Source organism: Castor canadensis, chromosome 5 (genome assembly GCF_047511655.1).
Source record: "Castor canadensis chromosome 5, mCasCan1.hap1v2, whole genome shotgun sequence".
NCBI classification, from domain to species: Eukaryota; Metazoa; Chordata; class Mammalia; order Rodentia; family Castoridae; genus Castor; species Castor canadensis.
In genome coordinates, this window is record NC_133390.1 from 157,819,516 (window position 1) to 157,842,082 (window position 22,567).

Sequence of the window (22,567 nt, forward strand, 5' to 3'; positions counted from 1 at the left end):
CATGTATCCTACAAATTTGCTGAGCTCATTTTTAGCCCTTTGCTTTTTGTGTATATCTCAAGGTTTTCTTTATGTCCGATCATGTTATCTTCAAATAGAAATAGTTTTATTTCTTATCCAATATGGATACCTTTCATTTGTTTTTCTTGTCTAATTACCTCGGCAAGAACTTTTAGTACATGTTTTATAGAAGTGGTGAGAATAGGTATTCTTGTCTCATTCCTGATATTAGGAGGAATGCTTTCATTATTAAGTATGAAGTTATTGCTGGGCATGGTTGTACACATCTGTAATCCCTGTACTGAGGAGGCTGAGGCAAGGGGATCAAGAGTTTCAGGTCAAGCCAGGTGCCAGAGGCTCATGCCTGTAATCCTAATTATTTGGGAGGCTGAGATTAGGAGAATCTCAGTTCAAGGACAGCCCAGGCAAATAGTTTGAGAAAAACCATCTCCAAAATAACCAGCGCAGAATGTACTGGAAGAGTGGCTCAAGTGATGGAACACCTGTTTTGCAAGTGTTAAAGCCCTGAGTTCAAACCCCAGTCCCACCAAGAGAGGGAGACAGAGAAGAAAAAAGAGTTCCAGGTCAGCCTTGGGGTGAGGGGAAAGATGAAGCTGGGTACCAGTGGCTCACTCCTATAATCCTAACTACTCAGGAGGTGGAGATCAAAAGGATTGAGGTTCGAAAGCAACCCAGGCAGATAGTTCACAAGACCCTATCTTGAAAATACCCAACACATAAAAGGGGTAGCAGAGTGGCTCAAGTGGTAGAGCACCTGCCTAGTAGGTGTAAGGCCCTGAGTTCAAACCCCACTACTGCAAAAAAAAAAAAAAAGTCTGAAGTTCTTTGTGGGGTTTCCTCAATGCCCTTCAGTTGGGCTGAGCAGTTCTCTCCTGTTCCCAGCAGTGAGTCTCTTTTATGACGAGAGTATGTATGTTGGCTATATGAACTGATTGGTTTTTACAACTAAGAATCCGCAAACTCTGCAACATCCAACTTAGCATTATTATGTGAGACCAAGTTTCCTAATTAAGGTTTTATCAATTCATCTTTTATTGACATGTTTAAAGAAAAGTTTACAGGGCTGGCAGAACGGCTGAAGTGGTAGAGCCCTTACCTAACAAACACCAGGCCCTGAGTTCAAACCCTGGTACTAGCCAGGCGCCACTGGCTCACGCCTGTAATCCTTGCTACTCAGAAGGCAGAGATCAGAAGGATCACAGTTTGAAGCCAGCCTAGACAAATAGTTCACAAGACCATATGTTGAAAAACCCTTCATAAAAAATAGCTGGTGGAGTAGCTCAAGATGTAGACCCTAAGTTCAAGCCCCAGTACCGAAGCGGGGGGAAAGTACTGCCAAAAAAAAGTTTACAGATGTATGTCTAGATATCTTTATGTGACATTGGCAGCTCCAACTTCTTTGGCCGCAGCTGGAAAATGGAGGTGTCATGCCTATATCGTGGGACTTTGAAATATGATGAAGATTTTGTGTGCAAAGGTTGTTTTCTTTTTCTTTTTTTTCTTGGTGGTACTGGGGTTTGAACTTAGGACCTCACGCTTGCTAGGCAGGCGCTCTACTACTTGAGTCACTCTGCCAGCCCTCAAAAGTATTTTTCAATAAATAAAAATTGTATGCTTCTATTGCTACTTTTACCAGAGATGGTTCCTAAATTGTGATATAACATGTTTAGCACATAAGGTGTATAAAGGGCCCTGATCTTAAGTGTAAAGACTGGTGAATGTGTGCTGTATACTGCATCCTGGTATTCAGCCTGCCCAGGACCTCATAGAGCTTCTCTTCCTGGTCTATACCACCAGCATGACAGTGATTCTGACTCCTTTGCCATAGATTAGCTTTGCCTTAGTGTGTGTGTGTGTGCGACTGTGTGTGTGGTGGTAGTGGGGTTTGAACTCAGGGCCTCACACTTGCTAGGCAGGTGCTCTACCCCTTGAGCCACTCTGCCAGCCCCTTTGCCTCTTTCTGAACTTTGTATAAATGGACTCATGAAGGCTCTCATGCCTGACTTCCCTCATTCAGCAAACCTGTGACTCACCCAAGTTGTTCCAGAACTGGTGCCTCATTGTTTTTCACATAGCTTTTCTAAAAAATACATTTTTATTAGCGTAGGGGGTTTCATTGTGACATTTCCATATATACTTATAATGCATATTGATTAGATTTCACTCCCTCTGTCATTCTCTCTCACATCATCCCTCCTTAAAACAATTTCAGGAGGTTTCATTGTTCTGTTTTCATACAAGTATATAAAGTACATCCACCATATTCACCCTCCTTCACCCTCTGTTTACTGTCCCTCTTCCCACTGGTACCCACTCCCCTCCCCCCAGACAGGACCTGTTTTGCAATCCTGTCCTTCATTTTTTATGTGTATATTCATTGTTCGAAGGGGTTTCGCATGGCATTTCACACAGGAATATATTGTACTTTGGTCAGATAACCCCCTTTATTACTCTCTCCCTATTCCCCCATTTCCCTCTTATTCAGTAGCTTTCTGTATGTTTCTTGAGGCCATCTTCCTACACAGATGTGGTATATTTTGTCCACCTCCCCCTGGTCCCCTCAAACAGTCCCACTATTACAAACATCACGTGGTTTTGTTTTTTTTTTTCATTTTTCTTTTATTATTCATATGTGCATACAAGGCTTGGTTCATTTCTCCCCCCTGCCCCCACCCCCTCCCTTACCACCCACTTCGCCCCCTCCCTCTCCCCCCCCAATACCCAGCAGAAACTATTTTGCCCTTATTTCTAATTTTGTTGTAGAGAGAGTATAAGCCATAATAGGAAGGAACAAGGGTTTTTGCTGGTTGAGATAAGGATAGCTATACAGGGCATTGACTCACATTGATTTCCTGTACGTGGGTGTTACCTTCTAGGTTAATTCTTTTTGATCTAACCTTTTCTCTAGTTCCTGGTCCCCTTTTCCTATTGGCCTCAGTTGCTTTAAGGTATCTGCTTTAGTTTCTCTGCGTTAAGGGCAACAAATGCTAGCTAGTTTTTTAGGTGTCTTACCTATCCTCACCCCTCCCTTGTGTGCTCTCGCTTTCATCATGTGCTCATAGTCCAATCCCCTTGTTGTGTTTGCCCTTGATCTAATGTCCACATATGAGGAAGAACATACGATTTTTGGTCTTTTGGGCCAGGCTAACCTCACTCAGAATGATGTTCTCCAATTCCATCCATTTACCAGCGAATGATAACATTTCGTTCTTCTTCATGGCTGCATAGAATTCCATTGTGTATAGATACCACATTTTCTTAATCCATTCGTCAGTGGTGAGGCATCTTGGCTGTTTCCATAACTTGGCTATTGTGAATAGTGCCGCAATAAACATGGGTGTGCAAGTGCCTCTGGAGTAACCTGTGTCACAGTCTTTTGGGTATATCCCCAAGAGTGGTATTACTGGATCAAATGGTAGATCCATGTCTGGCTTTTTAAATAGCCTCCAAATTTTTTTCCAGAGTGGTTGTACTAGTCTACATCCCTACCAACAGTGTAAGAGGGTTCCTTTTTCCCCGAATCCTCGCCAACACCTGTTGTTGGTGGTGTTGCTGATGATGGCTATTCTAACAGGGGTGAGGTGGAATCTTAGCGTGGTTTTAATTTGCATTTCCTTTATTGCTAGAGATGGTGAGCATTTTTTCATGTGTTCTCTGGCCATTTGAATTTCTTCTTTTGAGAAAGTTCTGTTTAGTTCACTTGCCCATTTCTTTATTGGTTCATTAGTTTTGGGAGAATTTAGTTTTTTAAGTTCCCTATATATTCTGGTTATCAGTCCTTTGTCTGATGTATAGTTGGCAAATATTTTCTCCCACTCTGTGGGTGTTCTCTTCAGTTTAGCGACCATTTCTTTTGATGAACAGAAGCTTTTTAGTTTTATGAGGTCCCATTTATCTATGCTATCTCTTAGTTGCTGTGCTGCTGGGGCTTCATTGAGAAAGTTCTTACCTATACCTACTAACTCCAGAGTATTTCCTACTCTTTCCTGTATCAACTTAAGAGTTTGTGGTCTGATATTAAGATCCTTGATCCATTTTGAGTTAATCTTGGTATAGGGTGATATACATGGATCTAGTTTCAGTTTTTTGCAGACTGCTAACCAGTTTTCCCAGCAGTTTTTGTTGAAGAGGCTGCTATTTCTCCATCGTATATTTTTAGCTCCTTTGTCAAAGATAAGTTGGTTATAGTTGTGTGGCTTCATATCTGGGTCCTCTATTCTGTCCCACTGGTCTTCATGTCTGTTTTTGTGCCAGTACCATGCTGTTTTTATTGTTATTGCTTTGTAATATAGTTTGAAGTCAGGTATTGTGATACCTCCTGCATTGTTCTTTTGACTGAGTATTGCCTTGGCTATTCATGGCCTCTTGTGTTTCCATATAAATTTAACAGTAGATTTTTCAATCTCTTTAATGAATGTCATTGGAATTTTGATGGGAATTGCATTAAACATGTAGATTACTTTTGAGAGTATCCACATTTTTACTATGTTGATTCTACCAATCCATGAGCATGGGAGATCTCTCCACTTTCTATAGTCTTCCTCAATCTCTTTCTTCAGAAGTGTATAGTTTTCCTTGTAGAGGTCATTCACATCTTTTGTTAGGTTTACACCTAGGTATTTGATATTTTTTGAGGCTATTGTAAATGGAATTGTTTTCATACATTATTTTTCAGTTTGCTCATTGTTAGTGTATAGAAATGCTAATGATTTTTCTATGTTGATTTTATACCCTGCTACCTTGCTATAGCTATTGATGATGTCTAGAAGCTTCTGAGTAGAGTTTTTTGGGTCTTTAAGGTATAGGATCATGTCGTCTGCAAATAGGGATATTTTGACAGTTTCTTTACCTATTTGTATTCCTTTTATTCCTTCTTGCCTAATTGCTCTGGCTAGGAATTCCAGTACTATGTTGAATAGGAGTGGAGATAGTGGGCATCCTTGTCTGGTTCCTGATTTTAGAGGGAATGGTTTTAGTTTTTCTCCTTTAAGTATAATGCTGGCTGTAGGTTTGTCATATATAGCTTTTATAATGTTGAGGAACTTTCCTTCTATTCCTAGTTTTCTTAGAGCTTTTATCATGAAATGATGTTGGATCTTATCAAAGGCTTTTTCTGCATCTATTGAGATGATCAAGTGGTTTTTGTCTTTGCTTCTGTTAATGCATCACGTGGTTTTTAATGAACTAATTGGTCAAGGTTTAAAAGGGCTGTGCACTTGCCCAAGAGACTAGAACAATGAAGCCCAAACTTCTCCAGGATTAATCCAATTTACCCTGTCAGTCTTTTTTTTGTTTGTTTTTTTGCAGTACTGGGGCTTGGACTCAGGGCCTTCACCTTGAGCTACTCCACCAGCCCTTTTTTGTGATGGTTTTTTTTGAGATAGGGTCTCTTGAACTATTTGCCCAGGATGATTTTGAACTGTGATCCTCCTGATCTCTGCCTCCTGAGTAGCTAGGATTATAGGCGTGAGCCACTGGTGCCCAGCTATCCTGTGAGTTTTTACCCTGGCAGTTTTCCCATGTGTCAAATTCCATACCATAGGCAGACATACATCATGAATCAATCTTGGTACTTCTTTCTTTTTTGAGACGGGGTCTTGCTATGTAGTCCAGGCTGGCCTTGAACTCAAGATTCTCCTCTTTGTTTTCATGCAAGTGTAACAAATGCATGAGGTTGAAAGCAGCAATTTAAGAAGGTGGGAGAAGTGTCAGCTGTTAGCCTCATTGCTAATGGATGGGGAAATGATTCTTCTTTTGTGTGGTGTGGGGATCGAACCCAGGCCTTGCACAGGGTATGCAAGTGCTCTGCCACTGAACTACACTCCCAATCTGGAGAAATGATTCTTGACACCAAATATAAAGGAAAAACAATAGGGCCCTGCAACCATCTGGGCCTACTTACTGAAAAGAAAGAAAATTGAGGTGATACAGAAGGAAGGGAAAGGAAGGGAAGGGAATCCTGCCTGTTGTGTGTGAGGTGCTTGCAAAGGGAGCACTGTGCAGTTCCTATCTCACTTAAACTTCCAGGAGGCCCTGTTATCATCTCCAGTTTACAATGTGGAAAACGTGGCACACAGAATAGGGGAAGTAACTTGCCCAAGTACTCGAGGCAGGTTTGAAGCTTTGCAGTTGAAGGCCATGGTTAGCATGGTTAGTTTCTGCAAAGTTTCAGAAAATCTGTGAAGTGAATAAAGGGTAGAATGGCATTCCAGGTACAGGGAACAGTATTTGCAAAAACAGGACTAGTTAAGCTAGTCACTTGCTCAATTTCTCTGAGTCTTGGTTTACTTACTTATAAAATAGGAGCGACATTATCCTTTATAGGCTGCATATGAGAATTAAATATGATAATGCACGTAAAGTACTTTGCACAATGTCTGAATCACAGGATGCGCATAATGTTTATTATTATTATTATTAATTTATTGGGAACTGAACCTAGGGCTCCATCACTGAGCAATCCCCCGACCCCTATCTTTTTTTTTTTTTGCGGTTCTGGGGCTTGAACTCAGGGTCTTCACCTTGAGCCACTTCACCAGCCCTAATTTTGTGAAGGGTTTTTCGAGATGGGTCTGGCGGAACTATTTGCCTGACCTGGCTTTGAACCGCGATCCTCCTGATGTCTACCTGCTGAGTAGTTTGGATTACAGGCGCGAGGCACCGGCGCCCGGCCCCAACCCCTACTTTTTTTGTTTTTTTAACAATTATTTCTCTTCTTGTTCTTCCATTCCTACAGAATACATTCCAAGAAGACTATATTTCCCAGCATACAATCTCGTCCTTTGACCCTAGTGAGACCAAAAATGTGCGACGCCGAGCGCCTCAAGCCGGAAGACTATAGACTCCCGGCATGCAGCGCGCCTCCTTTCCTTAGACTTGAGGCGCCGCCAGCGCGTTGCACATCGGGAGCTGAAGTCAGCGGCGCGTTGCCCTGACGCCGGCCGGGCCGGGCGTGGGGCCTGTGGGAGGTGGCGCGGCCCGGCCCAGCTGCGGGGCGGAGGCGGAGGAGAGGCCTGTGGCGGCGGGGAGCGGCGGGGCCGGGAGCGGACGCCGGGGCCGAGCCGAGCCGAGCCGGAGCGGGCGGCGAAGGCCGGCGCGGCGAGCAGCAACCATGTCTGTGTTCGGAAAGCTGTTCGGGGCTGGAGGGGGTAAGGCCGGCAAGGGCGGCCCGACCCCCCAGGAGGCCATCCAGCGGCTGCGGGACACGGAGGAGATGCTAAGTAAGAAACAGGAGTTCCTGGAGAAGAAGATCGAACAGGAGCTAACGGCTGCCAAGAAGCACGGCACCAAAAACAAGCGCGGTGAGTCGGTTCGGCCCCTTCAGACTCCCCACTGGCTCCCCCCAGGCTCCCCGGGCCGCACTTCACCTTCGTCTGGGAGTGTGCACTGACCCTTGTCACACTCCGTCAGACTTTCTTCCGTGCCTTTTCGGGTCCGGGGCTCCTCTCCATCCGACCTTCGGTGTCTGCCCCCTCCCCCATCTCCTCCCCTGGGCCCTGGACTGGTCCATCATCAAATTCATCCCACCCCTTCCCGCTCGGGGTCTCCCCACCCTGCCAAGCCCCTTCAGACCGTGGTCTCACAGCCCGTTCCCCTGCTCTCATTTGCTCCCTTTTTCTTCCTCCTCTTTCTCCTTCCTTTGGTCTCGTCCACCTTCCCAGCTTATCTCTGCCCCGACCTTGGTTCATGCTTGCCCCCCATCCCATGGTTTATGTACTTCCTGGTTCCACCCCTGCCCTCTCCTCTGTAGAGTCTGTGAACAGCCGCTGGCCTCTCCCCGACCCCCGACTAAGGATTCTCCTCCTTGATGGAAACAAAATAGAACTGGGGGAGAAGAGACCCCCTGGCTCCCAGTCTGTTTACTTGATGAGTGAGCCTGAGCAAGTTGCTTTCCCTTTGAAGCCTCAGTTTCTCCATCCATCAGCGTAGGGTTTGGCCTCTATGAGGCCTAAGGTGTCTTCTAGCCCCGTGATTCACTTTTTGTTGCCTCATAGCCTGGCCATATCAGAGTTTCCCGTGTTGCAAGCCTTCACCCTGTGACTCACCGCTTCCCCATTGCACTTAAGCAAGAAATAATGAACTCAGCGCCTTCATGGGTTTGACTTCTCCCCAGTCCCCTCTCCTCGGTGTTGATCCTTGAGGCATCCTTACTTTACTTCCTGTTGAATGGCTTTCTGTGCAAGTGCTTTTATATTTTTCTTAGTGAGTTGAATGTGAAAATGTCTTAGTGATTGTAAAATCACAGTATAGAAATGCTTGATTTTCCTTGTTATGGGCAATGTGAGAGGGAGTCGTAGAGCCACAGTTTTTCCCCAGAGAGGCAAAGGGAGAGAGGGATTTTGGAGTTACACAAACAAGTGTTTAACTCAGAAAACTGTTAGTGAAGTCTGCTGTGTGGTCTTGAACTAGTTAATTTATCCTTCTGAAAGGAAGGTCATGGATTTGCTGTGCCCAGCAAATAGTGGGGGCTTCTCTAGCCTACTTGACATCTATTTGATGTTTTCTTCATTCTAAAAAAAGAAGGAAATAGCCTATCCTAAGGATGCTCCTCTGCTAATAATCAACAAACATTGTGGAAATTCTTTCTGAGTGCCTAATGCATTCAGCTGAACTCATAGGGGTGAACAAAATGGTCTCTACCTTAATGTGGGAGAGACAGAAACAGACAGGACACTAAATGAAGAAACTAGTCATTTTGGAGATGGCAGTGATAAGTACTAAACAAGAAAGGTAGTGCGGTGTAAGAGGACTGCAACTTTAGATAGAATGGTCAGGGAAGGCCTCTGAAAAGGCAAAGTTTGAACTGAGCCTTGAGAAAGGACCAACTCTGTAATTTGGGGGAGGAGCCTCCTAGGCAGGGAGAACAGAGTAGGAAGAGGCCCGTAAGTTGACAGTATGAGAAACTGAAAGAAGTGTCTGAAGTAGAGTGATTGAAGGGAGGAGGGTAGAAATAAGGAGGGGAGGGTGGTTTGGGCCTTGACTTCCTGGTAGAATTTTGATTCTAAGTGGATGGGAAGTTTTTGGAGGGGTTACACTAGTGTGTATTCTAATCACTGATAGTTTTTTTTTTTTTGCTGTCCTGGGGCTTGAACTCGGGACATACACCTTGAGCCAGTGCACCAGCCCTTTTTATGTTAGGTATTTTTGAGGTAGGGTCTTGCGAACTATTCTCCCACTCTGGCTTTGAACCTTGATCCTCCTGATCTCTGCCTCCTGAGTAGCTAGGATTACAGGCATGAACCACTGGCACCTTACAAGAATTTTAAAACATGTTTGGCTGCTCTTTGGAGAGTGGAAGGGGGCAGGCAGGGAGACCTGCGAGCAGGGTTTGTAGGTGTCCATCTGTGGCCTGGACTCCAGCTGTGGTTGTGGAGATGGAGAACAGGGCCGCATTTTGCTGTCTCTGGCTTTTTCTCTGTTGATTCTCCGTCACTCTGGATCCTTTGTTACTCACCAGTGGTAATTAGAGTCGTGGGTTTTTACAGTCTGCACTTTGGCAATCTTGCCCCATTGCAGGGTGGTGGAGGAGGGTGTCGGGTATCTACCTCCTCTCCTATCCCAGGAGGCAGTGCTCTGTGGTCTCTTGGTCAAGGGCTAGCTTAGTTTCTCTGTCGTTGAGGCGATTTAATTGACTTTCAAGAGGCTTGAAGAGAGGCTGCTGGCGCACTGGAGGACCAGTCTCATGTGTCTGTCTTTATGAATTTTCTTGTGAGGACAGGGACTGCTATAAACTGCCCTTCTTGTCATGACCTCTGCTTCCTAGGACGGTGCTGGGAGGTGTTAATTTCACCACATGCGTACCATTCATCTAGTCTACTTACTGACCCACCACTGTGCTGGGACCCTGAACATCAGAGAAGACACTGGCCTGCCTTTCTGGAAATCAAGACTGGAAGTGTAGGAGCAGGGAATAATTATAGCAGTCAGTGCTGAAGCATGATCTGATCCCACAGAGGGGAATTTCCTCTCTGGAGGGGAAAAGGAGAGAGGGGCTGTACAGAGGAAGGAGTGTTTGACAGCAGTGAAAGTGTCTCCTAGTTGGAGTCTGGGGTGGGACAGAGATAACACTGGAGGTGGCCTCTAGTCTTTGGACCTTGCCCTGGAGATGGTGAGCCATTGGCTGTCTTTTAAAGCAGAGAGTTATAGCCAATTCAGTGTTTGGAAGAGCATTCCAGCAGCAGCATAAACAAAGGTGTGTAAACTTACCTGGGAGGGGCTGAGGCAGGAATCCAGTACAGGATAAAGATAATCTCTGGCCTGGCTTTGAGTTGTAGCTTTCTTATTTACTAGCTGTGTGCTGGGGTGCAGGTGGCCTCAGATTCCTCCTTTGTAAATATGTTGTGCATGTAAAGCTTTTAGCATAGTGCCTGCCATATGGCAAGAGATCAATAACTGCTTTCCATTATCGTTATTACAGGGAGACTTGCAGTTATTCAGGTGGGAATAAAGGGCCTGGAGTAGAAGCATGGAAAATGGGAAGAGAAATAATACATGTCAGAGACTGTTTTGTGGGGTTTGAACTCGCTTAGCTTGCAAAGCAGGTACTCTACTGCTTGAGCCACACCTCCAGTCCATTTTTGTTCTAGTTATTTTGAAAATGGAGTCTTGAGAACTGTTTGCCCAGGCTGGCCTCAAACCACAATCTTCTCCATCTCAGCCTACCAAGTAGCTAAGATTACAGATGTGAGCCACCAGTGCCTGGCTGTCACAGACTTTTAAAGGACAGTCAGAAAAGACTTGGTGATTTATTAGCGTTATGAGAGTGGGCAGGATGAAGGACTGAGGAGGAGGTCAATTCCCAGATGTACAGCTTGGCAGCTGGGTGGATACTGATGCCATTGATGAAGCTGAGAAATGGGAGGAGCAATACTTCAAAATAGTCCAATCCTTTGACGTTCCTAAAACTCCTTTTTCTTAGGAGTCTTACAGCATCCTCTGAAACTGGTTTTGTGAGGCAGGATTTTACAGTCATGTCCACTGCTGTGGTCCCAGCACAGTGCCTGGCATATGGTTAATGTTCAGTATTTACTTATGAACAGGTATTTATTAAATGAATAAGAACAATCCTGTGGGTATGTTCTATTATTCTCCATGTACAGAGAGGAAAATGAAGCCTAAGGGGGGTATAACTCAACTCAAAGACCAGCTCATCCAGTGAGTGTGGGCATCTTGTGTTGTGTTTACTTCCGTGATTGCCAGAGGCCTTTGTGACCTTCCTCATCACTGAGTTCATTAAAAGCCCCACCTATGCAGATGTGGTTGTGAGTGGGGGCAAAGAAGTGAGATAGGACTCAAGTGAGATAGGACTCACTTGAGTATGTAGGCAAATATGGATGCTATCTTGGTGGTGTACACACGGGAGAGATGGTAAACCACTTTGTGAAACAGGCTCAGCCAGCAGGATTGGATTATTTGCAGTACATCCCAGACACTGGTTTCAGTTAGAGGCTTAGAACAAAAGTTGGATTATATGTTTGTTTGGTTTTTTCCAAATTTATTTTCGTTTTCTTTAGTCAGAAATTCATTGTTAAGCATGTGGCAGGCTGTTTGTGTCCTTGTCCCCTGCTTAGTGCTGAGAATGCAGAGATGACCTGGACGCAGTCCCTTTCATCCAAGAGACTTAAATATCATCATTCCTGAAATAATATTGCTTGCTAGAGTGAGGATTAGCTAAGAATACGTATGAAGGAGTATGGCACACTGTGGATGTCTGATAAAGTTATCATTGATCAGACTTGTATGGTTTAACTGTCAGAATGGAAAAGTGTTTCACTGAGAGCTGGATGGAAACCAGGATCACTGTCTAGGTGAGCTGATAAGAATCACCCAAACTTAGGTCTTTTTGGTACCTTTATAGACAGTGTTCTGTTGGTTTTCCCACTGAGAAAGGTGATCACATATCAAAAACTCTTCTTTTTGTGGCATGGTTACTAATTAAGGAAATAGCTACTCTCCATTTTTCAGATTCCCTTTTTTCTGGTTTAACAAATAGGAAAATGGTTTGTAGAAAGGACTATTTTAGCTTAACAAGAGAACTGTATGAAGCTGGGCTCTGGTAGCTCATGCCTGTAATCCTAGCTACTCAGGAGGCAGAGATTAGGAGAATTGTGGTTCAAAGCCATTCTGGGCAAATTAAAAGTGGGACCCTATCTCAAAAATGCCCAACACAAAAAGGGCTGGTGGAGTGACTCAAATGGTAGAACACCTACCTAGCAAGCCTGAGGCCATGAGTTAAAACTCCAGTATTGCAAAAAAGGAGAGAGAGAGAGAATGTCACCCTACGTTGGTATATTTCTGTCAATTTATAGATACAAATCAGTTTATTTACAGGTTAATTTAGGTTAAGGTATGAATGTCTGATGGATGCAGAGAAGCCAAGAGCTCATGGGAAATATATCTATTAAGTTCTGCTCATTGCTGGAACAAGGGTAGCATTGTCATATTTAATAAAGTCACTCTAAAACATTAGCAGATGGGAAGACATATTAATAAATTTATAGTGAGTGTGGCCTTTTAGTTCTCTGGAGTATTAAGATAAGGGGTTGAAAACCACAGCATCTTAATGGTACATGAGGCAGCTGGATCTTCTGTCCCAAAGGCTGTCGGATGGAAAACCTGAAACTCTCCCCGCCCCTTTCCCCTGCAGGGAACTGAGCAGTGGGAACTTCTCTTGGTGACACTTTAGTTTCTTGTTTGAAGAAGTGGTTGGCCAGATTGGGTTTAGTTTACTTAAGACAGATGGAGTGTGAGAGAGGCCCTATGTTGGCTGTTCAAACATGCTAGCATATTTGATTCAAATGTCAAAGTCTCTTTTTGCCCCATTTGACAAGGAGATTAAATATTTTTCAGTTCCTACCAAAGGAGGTTTATAATGTGATTTGAAATTCAAGATAGATTTTGCTTGAAAGTTTAAACATGAGGACTTTTGAGTTGACTTTTTGTACTGGGTCAAATGTTGAGTTGTCTAGAGTTGGGGTTGAGTGTGGGGAGTGAGGTTTTGGAGTGTAGCCTATGCAGATGTGTGCAGGCCATCAGTCTCTGAGGCAGAAAGCCAGGATCTGACTTGTTACCAGTGGTTTAGAGCCACGATGTGGAGCCAGGGCATGCTGGGAGGAGGAAACATCTATTAATACCTGGTCCTTTTGCCCTACATTGTTTTGTACTGTGTCATTATCTTTAAAAGAGTGAGAGAGAGGGCTGGGTATGGTGGTACCTGTCTATAATCCCAGCACTTGGGAGGTGAAGGCAGGAGAATCAAGAGTTTGAGGCCAGTCTGGGCTAGTAAGACCATGCCTAAAAAAGAGCCAGGCACTGGTGGCTCACACCTATAATCCTAGTTTACATTGGGAGGATCACAGTTTGAGGACACCCCAGGCAAATAGTTCATGAGACCCCCATCTCCAAAATAACTAGAGCAAAAAAATAAAGGGCCATTTAAGTGGTAGGGCATCAGCTTTGCAAGTGCCAATCTCTGAGTTCAAACCCCAGTCCCACCACAAAAAAAGAGAAGGGGGAGAGGGATGGAATATACTCAAACAACTTTAGGTTGTTTGTTTTGCGGATGGATGATTATATTTGGAAGGAAAATTTGAGCACAGCAATAGGAAACCAAAGACCTAGCTAGATAGTATGGGCCTCCCTCTGAGGTGTTGGACTCAAAGAATGCAGCATGGTGATATAGACCAAAAGATTCCTAGTTTGCGCCTTTGCTGGTTATTTACCCTCTCTGAGTCTCCATTTTCCCATTTGGAAGAAGTGAATCCTACTGCTTCCTTCATAGGGCTCTTGGATAAGTCAGTGTATGTGAAGTGCCTTACAGAGTACCGGGCACATAGGAGGGGTGTAGCGTTACTTTAGTTTCTTGTGTAGTGTTTGGCACAAGGAGGGTATAAAGATAAAGAAGATCTGGCCTTCTTCCCACAAGGACTTATAGCTCAGCAAAGAGGACACACAGGTTCAAATAACTATGACAAAAGGCAAACAAACACATAGAATACAAATGAATAGAGGAAAACGGCAGGAAGAGATTAATTCTTCTGCAGGGTTGGCAGGTTCATCTCACCCAGCCACCCATCCAGTGCCCAGATTCCCTTTGCAGTATTCTTGCCAAGCGATTAACCTCTGAATGAACCCCTCTGCTGAACTGGATTTGTATTAGGGGCTTTGGCCTCCTGTACCACAGTCTAGTCTGTCTTTGGATAGCTACAAGATGACTTTTCTTATTTAAAACTGAGATCTGTCTTCCTGTAGTGCTTACCTCAGCTACAGGTTGGGGTGGAACTCCATAGAGAAGCAGCCTGGCTGATGGAAAGGACTTGGAGTCAGAGGATTGGGGGCAAATCCCGGCTGTGACATAGACTACTGTGACTTGGAAAACAGGCTGCTAATTCTACGTGCTGGAACTACAGAGAAAAGTCTGATCTCTTTGCCATGACTGATGGAGGAAGTTGGCACTTCTGTTTCAAGCCTGTACTTCTCTAGGACAGACCTGATATTTTTGCTCCTTCCTGGTTACCCTCCTTTAGATGGTTAGTGGGCAGAGCTGAATACTCAGAATCAACCAAAGTCTGAGCACCACAACCCAGAACATCAAAGTCAAGCCATTAAAGATTAATTTAGTTCTGTGTGCTCTTTTGCCCTAGTATTTCTATACCACTGACATAGATTACCCCTCCTTCCAAAAGTAATCATACTTTCCTGTGCCCTTTAGTAAACCCCTAAAGCTTGTTAACCTTTTTTTTTCTTTTCTGGTGCTCGGTATTGAGCCCAGTGCCTTGTGTATTGAACATGTGCTTTACCACGGGGCTACATCCTCAGCCCCTTGTTCAGCAGTTTTTTAGAGTCTTTGCTGAGGGAGTGGATGATTGAAGTTAGCATGAGCCACTCCTCCCTCTTCCTTAAAGCTAGCTAGAAGGCTTAATTGAAGGGTGAAGGAAAGCTGTACATCTTTGGTTGCGGCTGGTTAGCGCAATAGGTCAGTGATACGGTGTTGTGGGAAAGGTGCTAGGGCTGGGGTCAGAAGACGCATACTTCTGCCACGTGCAGTTTTGTGATCCTGGGCAAGTTTGCTCATATCTCCGAGTGTCAGCTTCTTCAACTGCAAAAGCCAGAAAACATGGACTAGGGGCATGACTCAAACGGTAGAGTGTGTGCCTGGCAAGCACAAGACCCTGAGTTCAAACTCTAGTACCACCAAACCAAACAAAACAAAATTTGAAAAAAACAGAATACAGTATTTACTATCTGCCTTGTGGTCTGTGGGAACATCTGGGACTTTGCTAGAAATGCGGACTCCGAGCCACATCCTGACTCACTGAAGCAGAACCTTCATTTTTATGGGATCCCCATGTGGTGTGTATGCTCATTTAAGTTTGAGGGATTGCAAAACCAATTAGGATGTCACACACTTTTTGGGGACTCTGCTGTTGAAATCCCACATGTTTTTGGTCTTAAGGCTGCATAGGTAGACATTTGCATTTAAGTTGTGGTGGTTCTTTTAAAGAAAAGGTAGTTGGAAACTTTTGGTTTATTCATGAATCAACCCATTTGATAAGATAGACATGTTTTAATTGAAGCTGTGTGCCAGATATTGTCCTAGTTGCAAGGAAAATGCAGACAAAATCAGGTCATTTCCTCTGAGGAGCTTGCAGTCTAGTTGGAGTGACAGGTGGGTAAACATAATCAGGGTACGGTGTGATCTATTCTGGAAGCATATTCAGTACTTGATACGCAGTGGAATAGCCTCTTGGGGAGACCTTCAATTTATGATTTATTGAATAGTTATTTTGGATAGTAATGGAATGGAAAGCAGAAAGGAACTCAAAACCTATGAGTGTGTATGACTTTGAATTAATCAATAAATAGGAAACAATTTTTTGGCAGTACTGGAGATGAATGCAGGGCTTCTCACTTGCTAAGCAGGTGCTCTCCCACTTGAGCCACACTTCTAGATCTTTTTAGCTCTGGTTATTTTGGAGATAGGGCTTTGCTTTTTGCTGCATGGCGCTCTTCCTATTTTATGCTTTCTGCTATTGCTGGAATGATAGGCACACGGCACCATGCCCAGCTTTTTCTGTTGAGATGGGTTATTCCAACAGAATTTTTTTGCGAGTGCTGGCCTGGTACCTTGATCCTCCCAGTTTCAGCCTCCCACATAACTGGGATGAGCAAAAATTTTTTAAGAAAGAAAAACATGGAAATATATGCAGTACTTTAAAAAAGCACTTTATCTGCCAGACACTAGTGGCTAACATCTGTAATCCTAACTACTTGGGAGAGTAAGATCGGGAGGATCAGGGTTCCAGGCCAGCCTGGGCAAATAGTTTATGAGCTGCCCCCCCATCTCCAAAATAAATAGAGAAGAATGGACTAAAGGCATGACTCAAGCTGTAGAGCACCTGTTTGTTTGTTTGCTTGCTTTTTGGTGGTATTAGGGTTTGCGCTGAATGCCTGCTTTACAAACCTCAGTCCTACCAAAAAATAAAAAAAAACAAAACAAAATTACTTTATCTGAGTCAGAAGACTCTAGGGTGGGGGAAATGACATAGAAATGGATCAGTGTTTAATTTCGTTTAGTCATAAAATAATTAGTTTTGAACACTAAATTTAAGGCATAGTTTATCTGATAATTTGTTCAGCTAATTCAGTTTGATCAATTAATTTTGCTTCCTATCTCCAAAATAACCAGAGCAAAATGGACCAGAGTGTGGCTCAAGTGGTAGAGTGCCTGCTTTGTAAGTGAGAAGCCCTGAGTTCAACTCAGACCCATCAAAAATAAATAAATAAATAAAATTAAATAAAAGATAGCTATAAAAGCGAAAAAAAGACTTGTCCTTGTGTAGCCCTACTGCTATTCCCTGCAGAGGCTTAGCTATCAAAATGAGGTGTTTCCTTTGGGACTTCCCATTAAAGTGAGGAATTTTCTTTCTTTTTCTTTTCTAGTGGGGCTGGGGTTTGAACTCAGGGCTTTGTGCTTGCAAAGCAGGTGCTTTACTACTTGAGCCACACCTCCAGTCCATTTTGCATGTTTATTTTGGAGATGTGCTCTCACGAACTGCATTCTTCCCAATCTCAGGGCAGGGCAGGTTGTGATTTTTGTGTATGTGTGTGGTACTAGCGATCCAGCCCAGGGCCTCTTCTATACTAAGCAAGTACTTTACCACTGAACCACACCCCTAGACCTCTGACTGATTTTTAGCTCCATTTTGCAGAAGAGGAAACTGCCTCAGTGGTTAATTCGTTTTCCTAAAGGCAGAGCCACGGCCACAACCCTCTTTAGTGTCTAAGTCTTATGCTTTCCTGCCATGTCGCCTTGGCTCCTTCCTATTAATGCTGGATCTCAGATTCCCCTGCCAGCTACAGCAAGAGTATGTATAGTGGGTGTGGGTTAGGGAATGGGACTAGGGCCAGAGAGAAGAGGAAGCTGTTCATACAGATCTGGAATGGTTTAAGAACCTTTCTTTATTCATTGTATTCATTCATTCACAGTCCACTTTGATACCTGCATTGTGCATTTCCCTGCCTGGTTTCCATCTTTTCTCATGGTAAGCTCTCCAGCAGTATTTTTCAGCCTCAGCACTGTTAGCATTTTGGACTAGATAATTGTTGTGAAAGACTTGTCCTGTGCATTGTAGGATGTTCAGCAGCAAGTTTGGCCTCTGGGAAGTAGATGGCCATAGCACCCCCCTCCAGTTGTGACAAGGAAGATGCTTCCAAATAGAGTTGAATGTCCCCTGAGAGGGCAAAAGCGCCTCAGTTGAGCACCATTGCTGTAGGGCTCTTCAAGCCCTGGCAGGTACTGCTTCAGAGGCTGGCCTAAGGATGGGGGTCCTGAAGAACAGAGCCGGGGGCACCTGTTAGAATGCTTTTAAATCTACCCTTTTGTTCTGCTGATGAAACCAAGACTGTGGGGCTTTGCATTTTGTGATTTGGGCTAGGACTGGAACTCAGACCCAAATCCTCCACCCAGGATTCTTTCACCAACCGCAAAATCCTCAGTCTTTTCAGGCTGGAGGATCTTTGTCTAATTCCAGAAAACGTCAGGAACGGTCATGTGATAATAGTTGTACTTTTAGTACTCATTAATGAGAAAAAACAGATCCATAATTCCAGTGTTCACTAAGCACACTCTGTGTCCTAGGAATGTTTGACGTAAGTGGTAAGAAGTGGTCAGTGGCAGTGCTTGTAGGCAAAGTCACAGAGCACTGGAGTGACAACTGAACCCCACGATTCAGTTGGGAATCATCTATTGGGTCATTACAGCAGGAGATTTGAGAGAACAGCAGGCCTGAAACTCCTGGGTTTCCCTGAAACCATGAACTGTCTTCACACTTGAGATGAAAATCTCCACACTCTGGAAATAAAAAGCCAACAGGCAACCCAGAGTCCTCAGTGCAGCTCTCTCAACAGCCATACACTAGGGCATTTGTGATTGAAGAAGAGGCATTTGGCTGGAAACAAGCTTTACGTTTCTAGCATTAGTTGGTAAATGGTGCATGGGTGTAAAGGGAAATTAAAATAATGGCCTTGAACTTGAGAATCTGTGTTTCCAGAGCCTCTTGTCTTGAAGCACTCAGCTTCTCCGATGAGAACCATTATTCTTATTTCAAGTGTAAGAGCAGAGAGACCAGGTGACACAAATGGTCTGAAAAAGAGCCAGTCTCTCCCAGGTTTAGGAGCTAGGGCTCCTGGTTTGCATACCAGGATAGGCTGTTTGTTTCTGTGAGATGATGATGGCAAAAGGAAAAGGATTGGTAGATTTAAGTTCCACACAATTTGACAAACATCTTGAGCACTCACTGTGAAACTGCACATGGAGGGTCATATGGGACCCAGTTCTTATTCTCTAGGAACACCCAGTCTGGTGACTGCTCAGGAGGACAGACTGCACACATCTATCTCTAAACTAAGGTGCTGTCATTGGTATTGTGATTCAGTCAAAGTATGGTGGAAGGAAGGAGGGAGAAATGAATTCTAACTGAGAGATCCTGGGACAGTGCCAGGGAAGGGAGAATTCTGCACTGGGACTTGACAGGTGAATAGGATTGAGGATAGAGGAAGGGGTAGGACCATTCCAGGTAGAAGGGTGCAGAGATCAGCGTATGCTGTGTCAGGTGGAAGGAGGGGGGGGTGGGAGGGGAGAAGGGGGAGCGGGAAGACTCAGGCAAGAGAGACTTAGGGCCTGGAAAGGAAGGCTGCTGCTTGTAGAGGTGCTCCTGGGGGCCAAGGTGAAGAATTGTGTTAGGTTGAATTTGTGAGGCAACACCAAATCTTCTGTATCTAGAGTCTGGGAAGTAGCAGCTGGGCTCCCTGCAGTGTCCTAATAGGCTTTCTATCCATTATTGCCTGAGGGAATGAGGTGGGTATGGAGACTGCTCTCCCATAAAGGAAGTCCCAGGGGTCCCCACTCTTTCTCTTGTTACTTCTCTCCCTGGTTCCTCTTGGCCCAGGGTGGCTGGGTAGAGTTTTCTCCCCTCTGAGGCCATCTCGGGTCACATGCCAAAGTGAGCAGGCAAATCCTGGCTGCTAAAACTAGCTTGACCCAGCAGCTTAGCAAGCAGGCCCTTGGCTGCCTCCTGCTGTGCACTTCTCCCAGCTGCCTGCCTGATTCACTCAATTGCTTGTGGTCTTCTGGACTATTTAATTTTCCCTTTGTATTTATCCAAGACAGAGCTAGTTATTTCTCTTGGATGACAGTGACCTCTACTTCTGAGGCCATACATTTTAAATTCGCCCCAGGCTTTATTTGCTATCCCATTCACAAAAATCTGCATTCCCTCCCCTGGGTGTTCCCTTCATCACCCAGGATAGTCGAACATTGCCTTGGGATTTTAAGACACTGTGCACCCCTAGTTCTGACTCCGTCACCGTATCTTTGGGCAAGTGGTCTCCCATCTCTGAGCCTTTGTTTTCTTAGCAACAGAATGAGGCCGGATTAAATGGGTGCTAAAATTCTTTCCTGCTCTACCATTCTCTGAGTCAACAAGTGCCATATTACAGTAACCCTCCAGAGAGCCAGGTGTTGCTCCAAGTAGTTTTGCTGCATGAGAAGATGGAGTGGCTCAGCATTCATTTTGTCTGTTAACAGCTTGGGTACATCCCTGCTCATTGTAAAATTTGAGGGCAGCCACAGGCTGTTTTGTGGAAGGTACTGGACATTTTTCCATTTTGATTCTCTGGTTCAGAGGCCAAAGATGAATAATGGCTGTCAGCTGCTCCCCTGAGCCTTAGTCCAGGCAAGCAGCGTAGCTGCTGAAGGGCATCTCTCCTGGCGCCTGAGCCTTGTTAGGATAGTAGCATGTCTCTGTCTTTACTACCAGTCTTTTGGAGAATCAGGCACAGATTTCTTTGGGAGCTGAGCTCCCTCGAGCCCTGCTGGACAGAACCTCATCAGTGACCAGTAAGCACACTAGGGGTGCATCCTTGTGACAGGAATTCATTTCCTTACTATCTACCTGTGGGGCCACTGGATGTGGAGGATTTACCTCTTGTGTAAGGATAGTGGAGGAACGAGCCAGCTGCTAAAGGCCAGCTTGTCTGGAGTGGTTTTAATTAAGTCCACCCTAATTTAGGATGGTGACTGGACCACCATGTCCAGTGGTACTGCTGACAGTGTCAGGAAGAGGGCTTCTGCGGAGACCTGTGTTGTGCCGATGGTGAGCAGCTAAACCTTTTAGGAAGAGGGAAAACATTTATACACCTGGTTCTAAATTAGGACCTTTTAAGATCTCAAGTGTAAACTAGTGTCTTTTGCTTTATTAACTTCCTAAGAAGCTTTGGAAAAATCACACAACTTCAGAGTTCCTTTGCCTCCACAGAGGGAAATCCCAGTTCCAGAGACATTAGGTGACTTGTTAAAAGAGGCATAGCTCATTGAAGACAAAGCTAGGAATGGAACCCATGGCTCTGATCTTCCGATTTCAGTGAGTTCTGCTGCCTGGTTCTCACAGACTCTGGTACTGTGGTAGCATGTTCCCATCCCTGGCAGGATGGTTTTGAAAATAAGGTTGAAGTTTCCACCAGAAAGTCAGCTGACAGGAGAGATGGGACAAACAATTGCTATTTTAGGGGGTGTTTTCTTTGGAGTTATAATTGACTGTCAGTGGTTTGGCGGGCTGGCACAGCCTGGATGGAGGATCACAAACCACAGGGTCTTGTTGCTGCTACGATTCTGACTCTGTGCATCAAGGCTGATGATAAGGCACTTACTTTGCCTGTGCACGGCTTCCCTATGCAGTGGATCAGACTAACCCTCCTTTTAGCCCATTTTACAGGTCTCAGGAGGATTAGGAACTCTGTAAAGACATCTAAGGAAAAGTTGGTATATATAAGTAGTGATTTGTGGTGCTTGCTTTTTTTTTTTCTTTTTTTTTATTGAGTGTAACTTATTTACAGTAAAGCAGATAAGTCTTACATGTACAGCTCAGTGAGTTCTTTCAAATGTGTACACCTGTATAACCATTCCCCAGGTCAAGCTGTAAAAAATTTGCAGCTCCAGCAGTCTTGATTTTATAGCAGCTCAGAACTTAAGAAGAGAGCAGTGTTTATTTGCTCTGCTCCTTTAAGACTCTCAGAGGCCTTCTGTTAATCATTCCACATGTTTTCCAAACACCTTGTAGTGGGGGTGCTTGCTAGGTATTATGGGAGCAAAAAAACCAGGCATGGCCTCTGTCTCAGACTCCTAGCCTATCAGGGATAATGACTAGAATTCAAGGAAGAAAGCCAGAAGTGTCGGGAGAAGTATCTTCTAGTAGAGGGGCTGCCTTTCATTGGGAGAGGAGTGTATGTAGAGACAGGTTTTCTGCACCCCTTCAGTGTTTGTAAACACATACCAACTTCAGCCCTTTGCACTCCTTTATCTAGTTCTTCCATTCTTTGAACTGGCTGATTATGCTGATTCTTGGAGAAGTGCAGGCCCAGCTAGCTGAAGATCTACACTTGTATTTCTCAGTCTTTCCTTCTCCCCTGGGAAGCAGGCAGCACTGGAGCAGAAAGCAAAACCAAGAGGTCCTTCTCTTTCTTTCCCTGCTCTTGTCTCCTCTCCTCTTCTCTCCCCTCCCTTGCTTTGGCCTCAGGCTCTTAGTAACTGATTCCCCTTCCATCTTGGGTCTTAAGACTATGAGACCACAAATCTTCTGAGATAATTTTTTTCACCTGGTACTGGGAATTGAACCCAGGGCCTCAAATATACAAGGCAAGTGCTCTACCACTGAGTAGAGCACTTTTTTGGAATAGTTTAAAACAGAGTTTTCTTTTTCTTAAGTAAAAACAGACCCAAGAGGATTTTCATGTGTAAGAATCAAGTTTTTGTTTTGTTTTAATTGCTGATAAGGGCATATGGCTCTATGGTTGGCAGGAAGAAAGAAGGCCTTGTCCAAAGTAGGTGCCTGGCTACCCGGTTTTCTTGAAGAAAGGTTGATGAGGTAGTTAAGACCACGGCCTGGGGTAGGGTCAGCATGAAGAGAGAACATCCTAGGACATCTGAACATTGCAGAGCCCCATCCTGGTACATGTGCAGACTGTAGATAGGGAAGGAAGAAGGGCGACA

General features: G+C 44.4%; 1 protein-coding gene across 1 annotated transcript in view; it reads left to right on the forward strand.

The window, feature by feature from the left end:
- The first annotated feature begins 7,023 nt into the window (after positions 1 to 7,023).
- Chmp4b (charged multivesicular body protein 4B) overlaps positions 7,024 to 22,567 on the forward strand; it is a 43,777-nt gene continuing 28,233 nt past the window's right edge. The window contains exon 1 of the mRNA XM_020170268.2: positions 7,024 to 7,322. Coding sequence (XP_020025857.1) covers positions 7,133 to 7,322 — 190 coding nt within the window. The 5' untranslated portion in view covers positions 7,024 to 7,132. The remainder of the gene's footprint in view (positions 7,323 to 22,567) is intronic.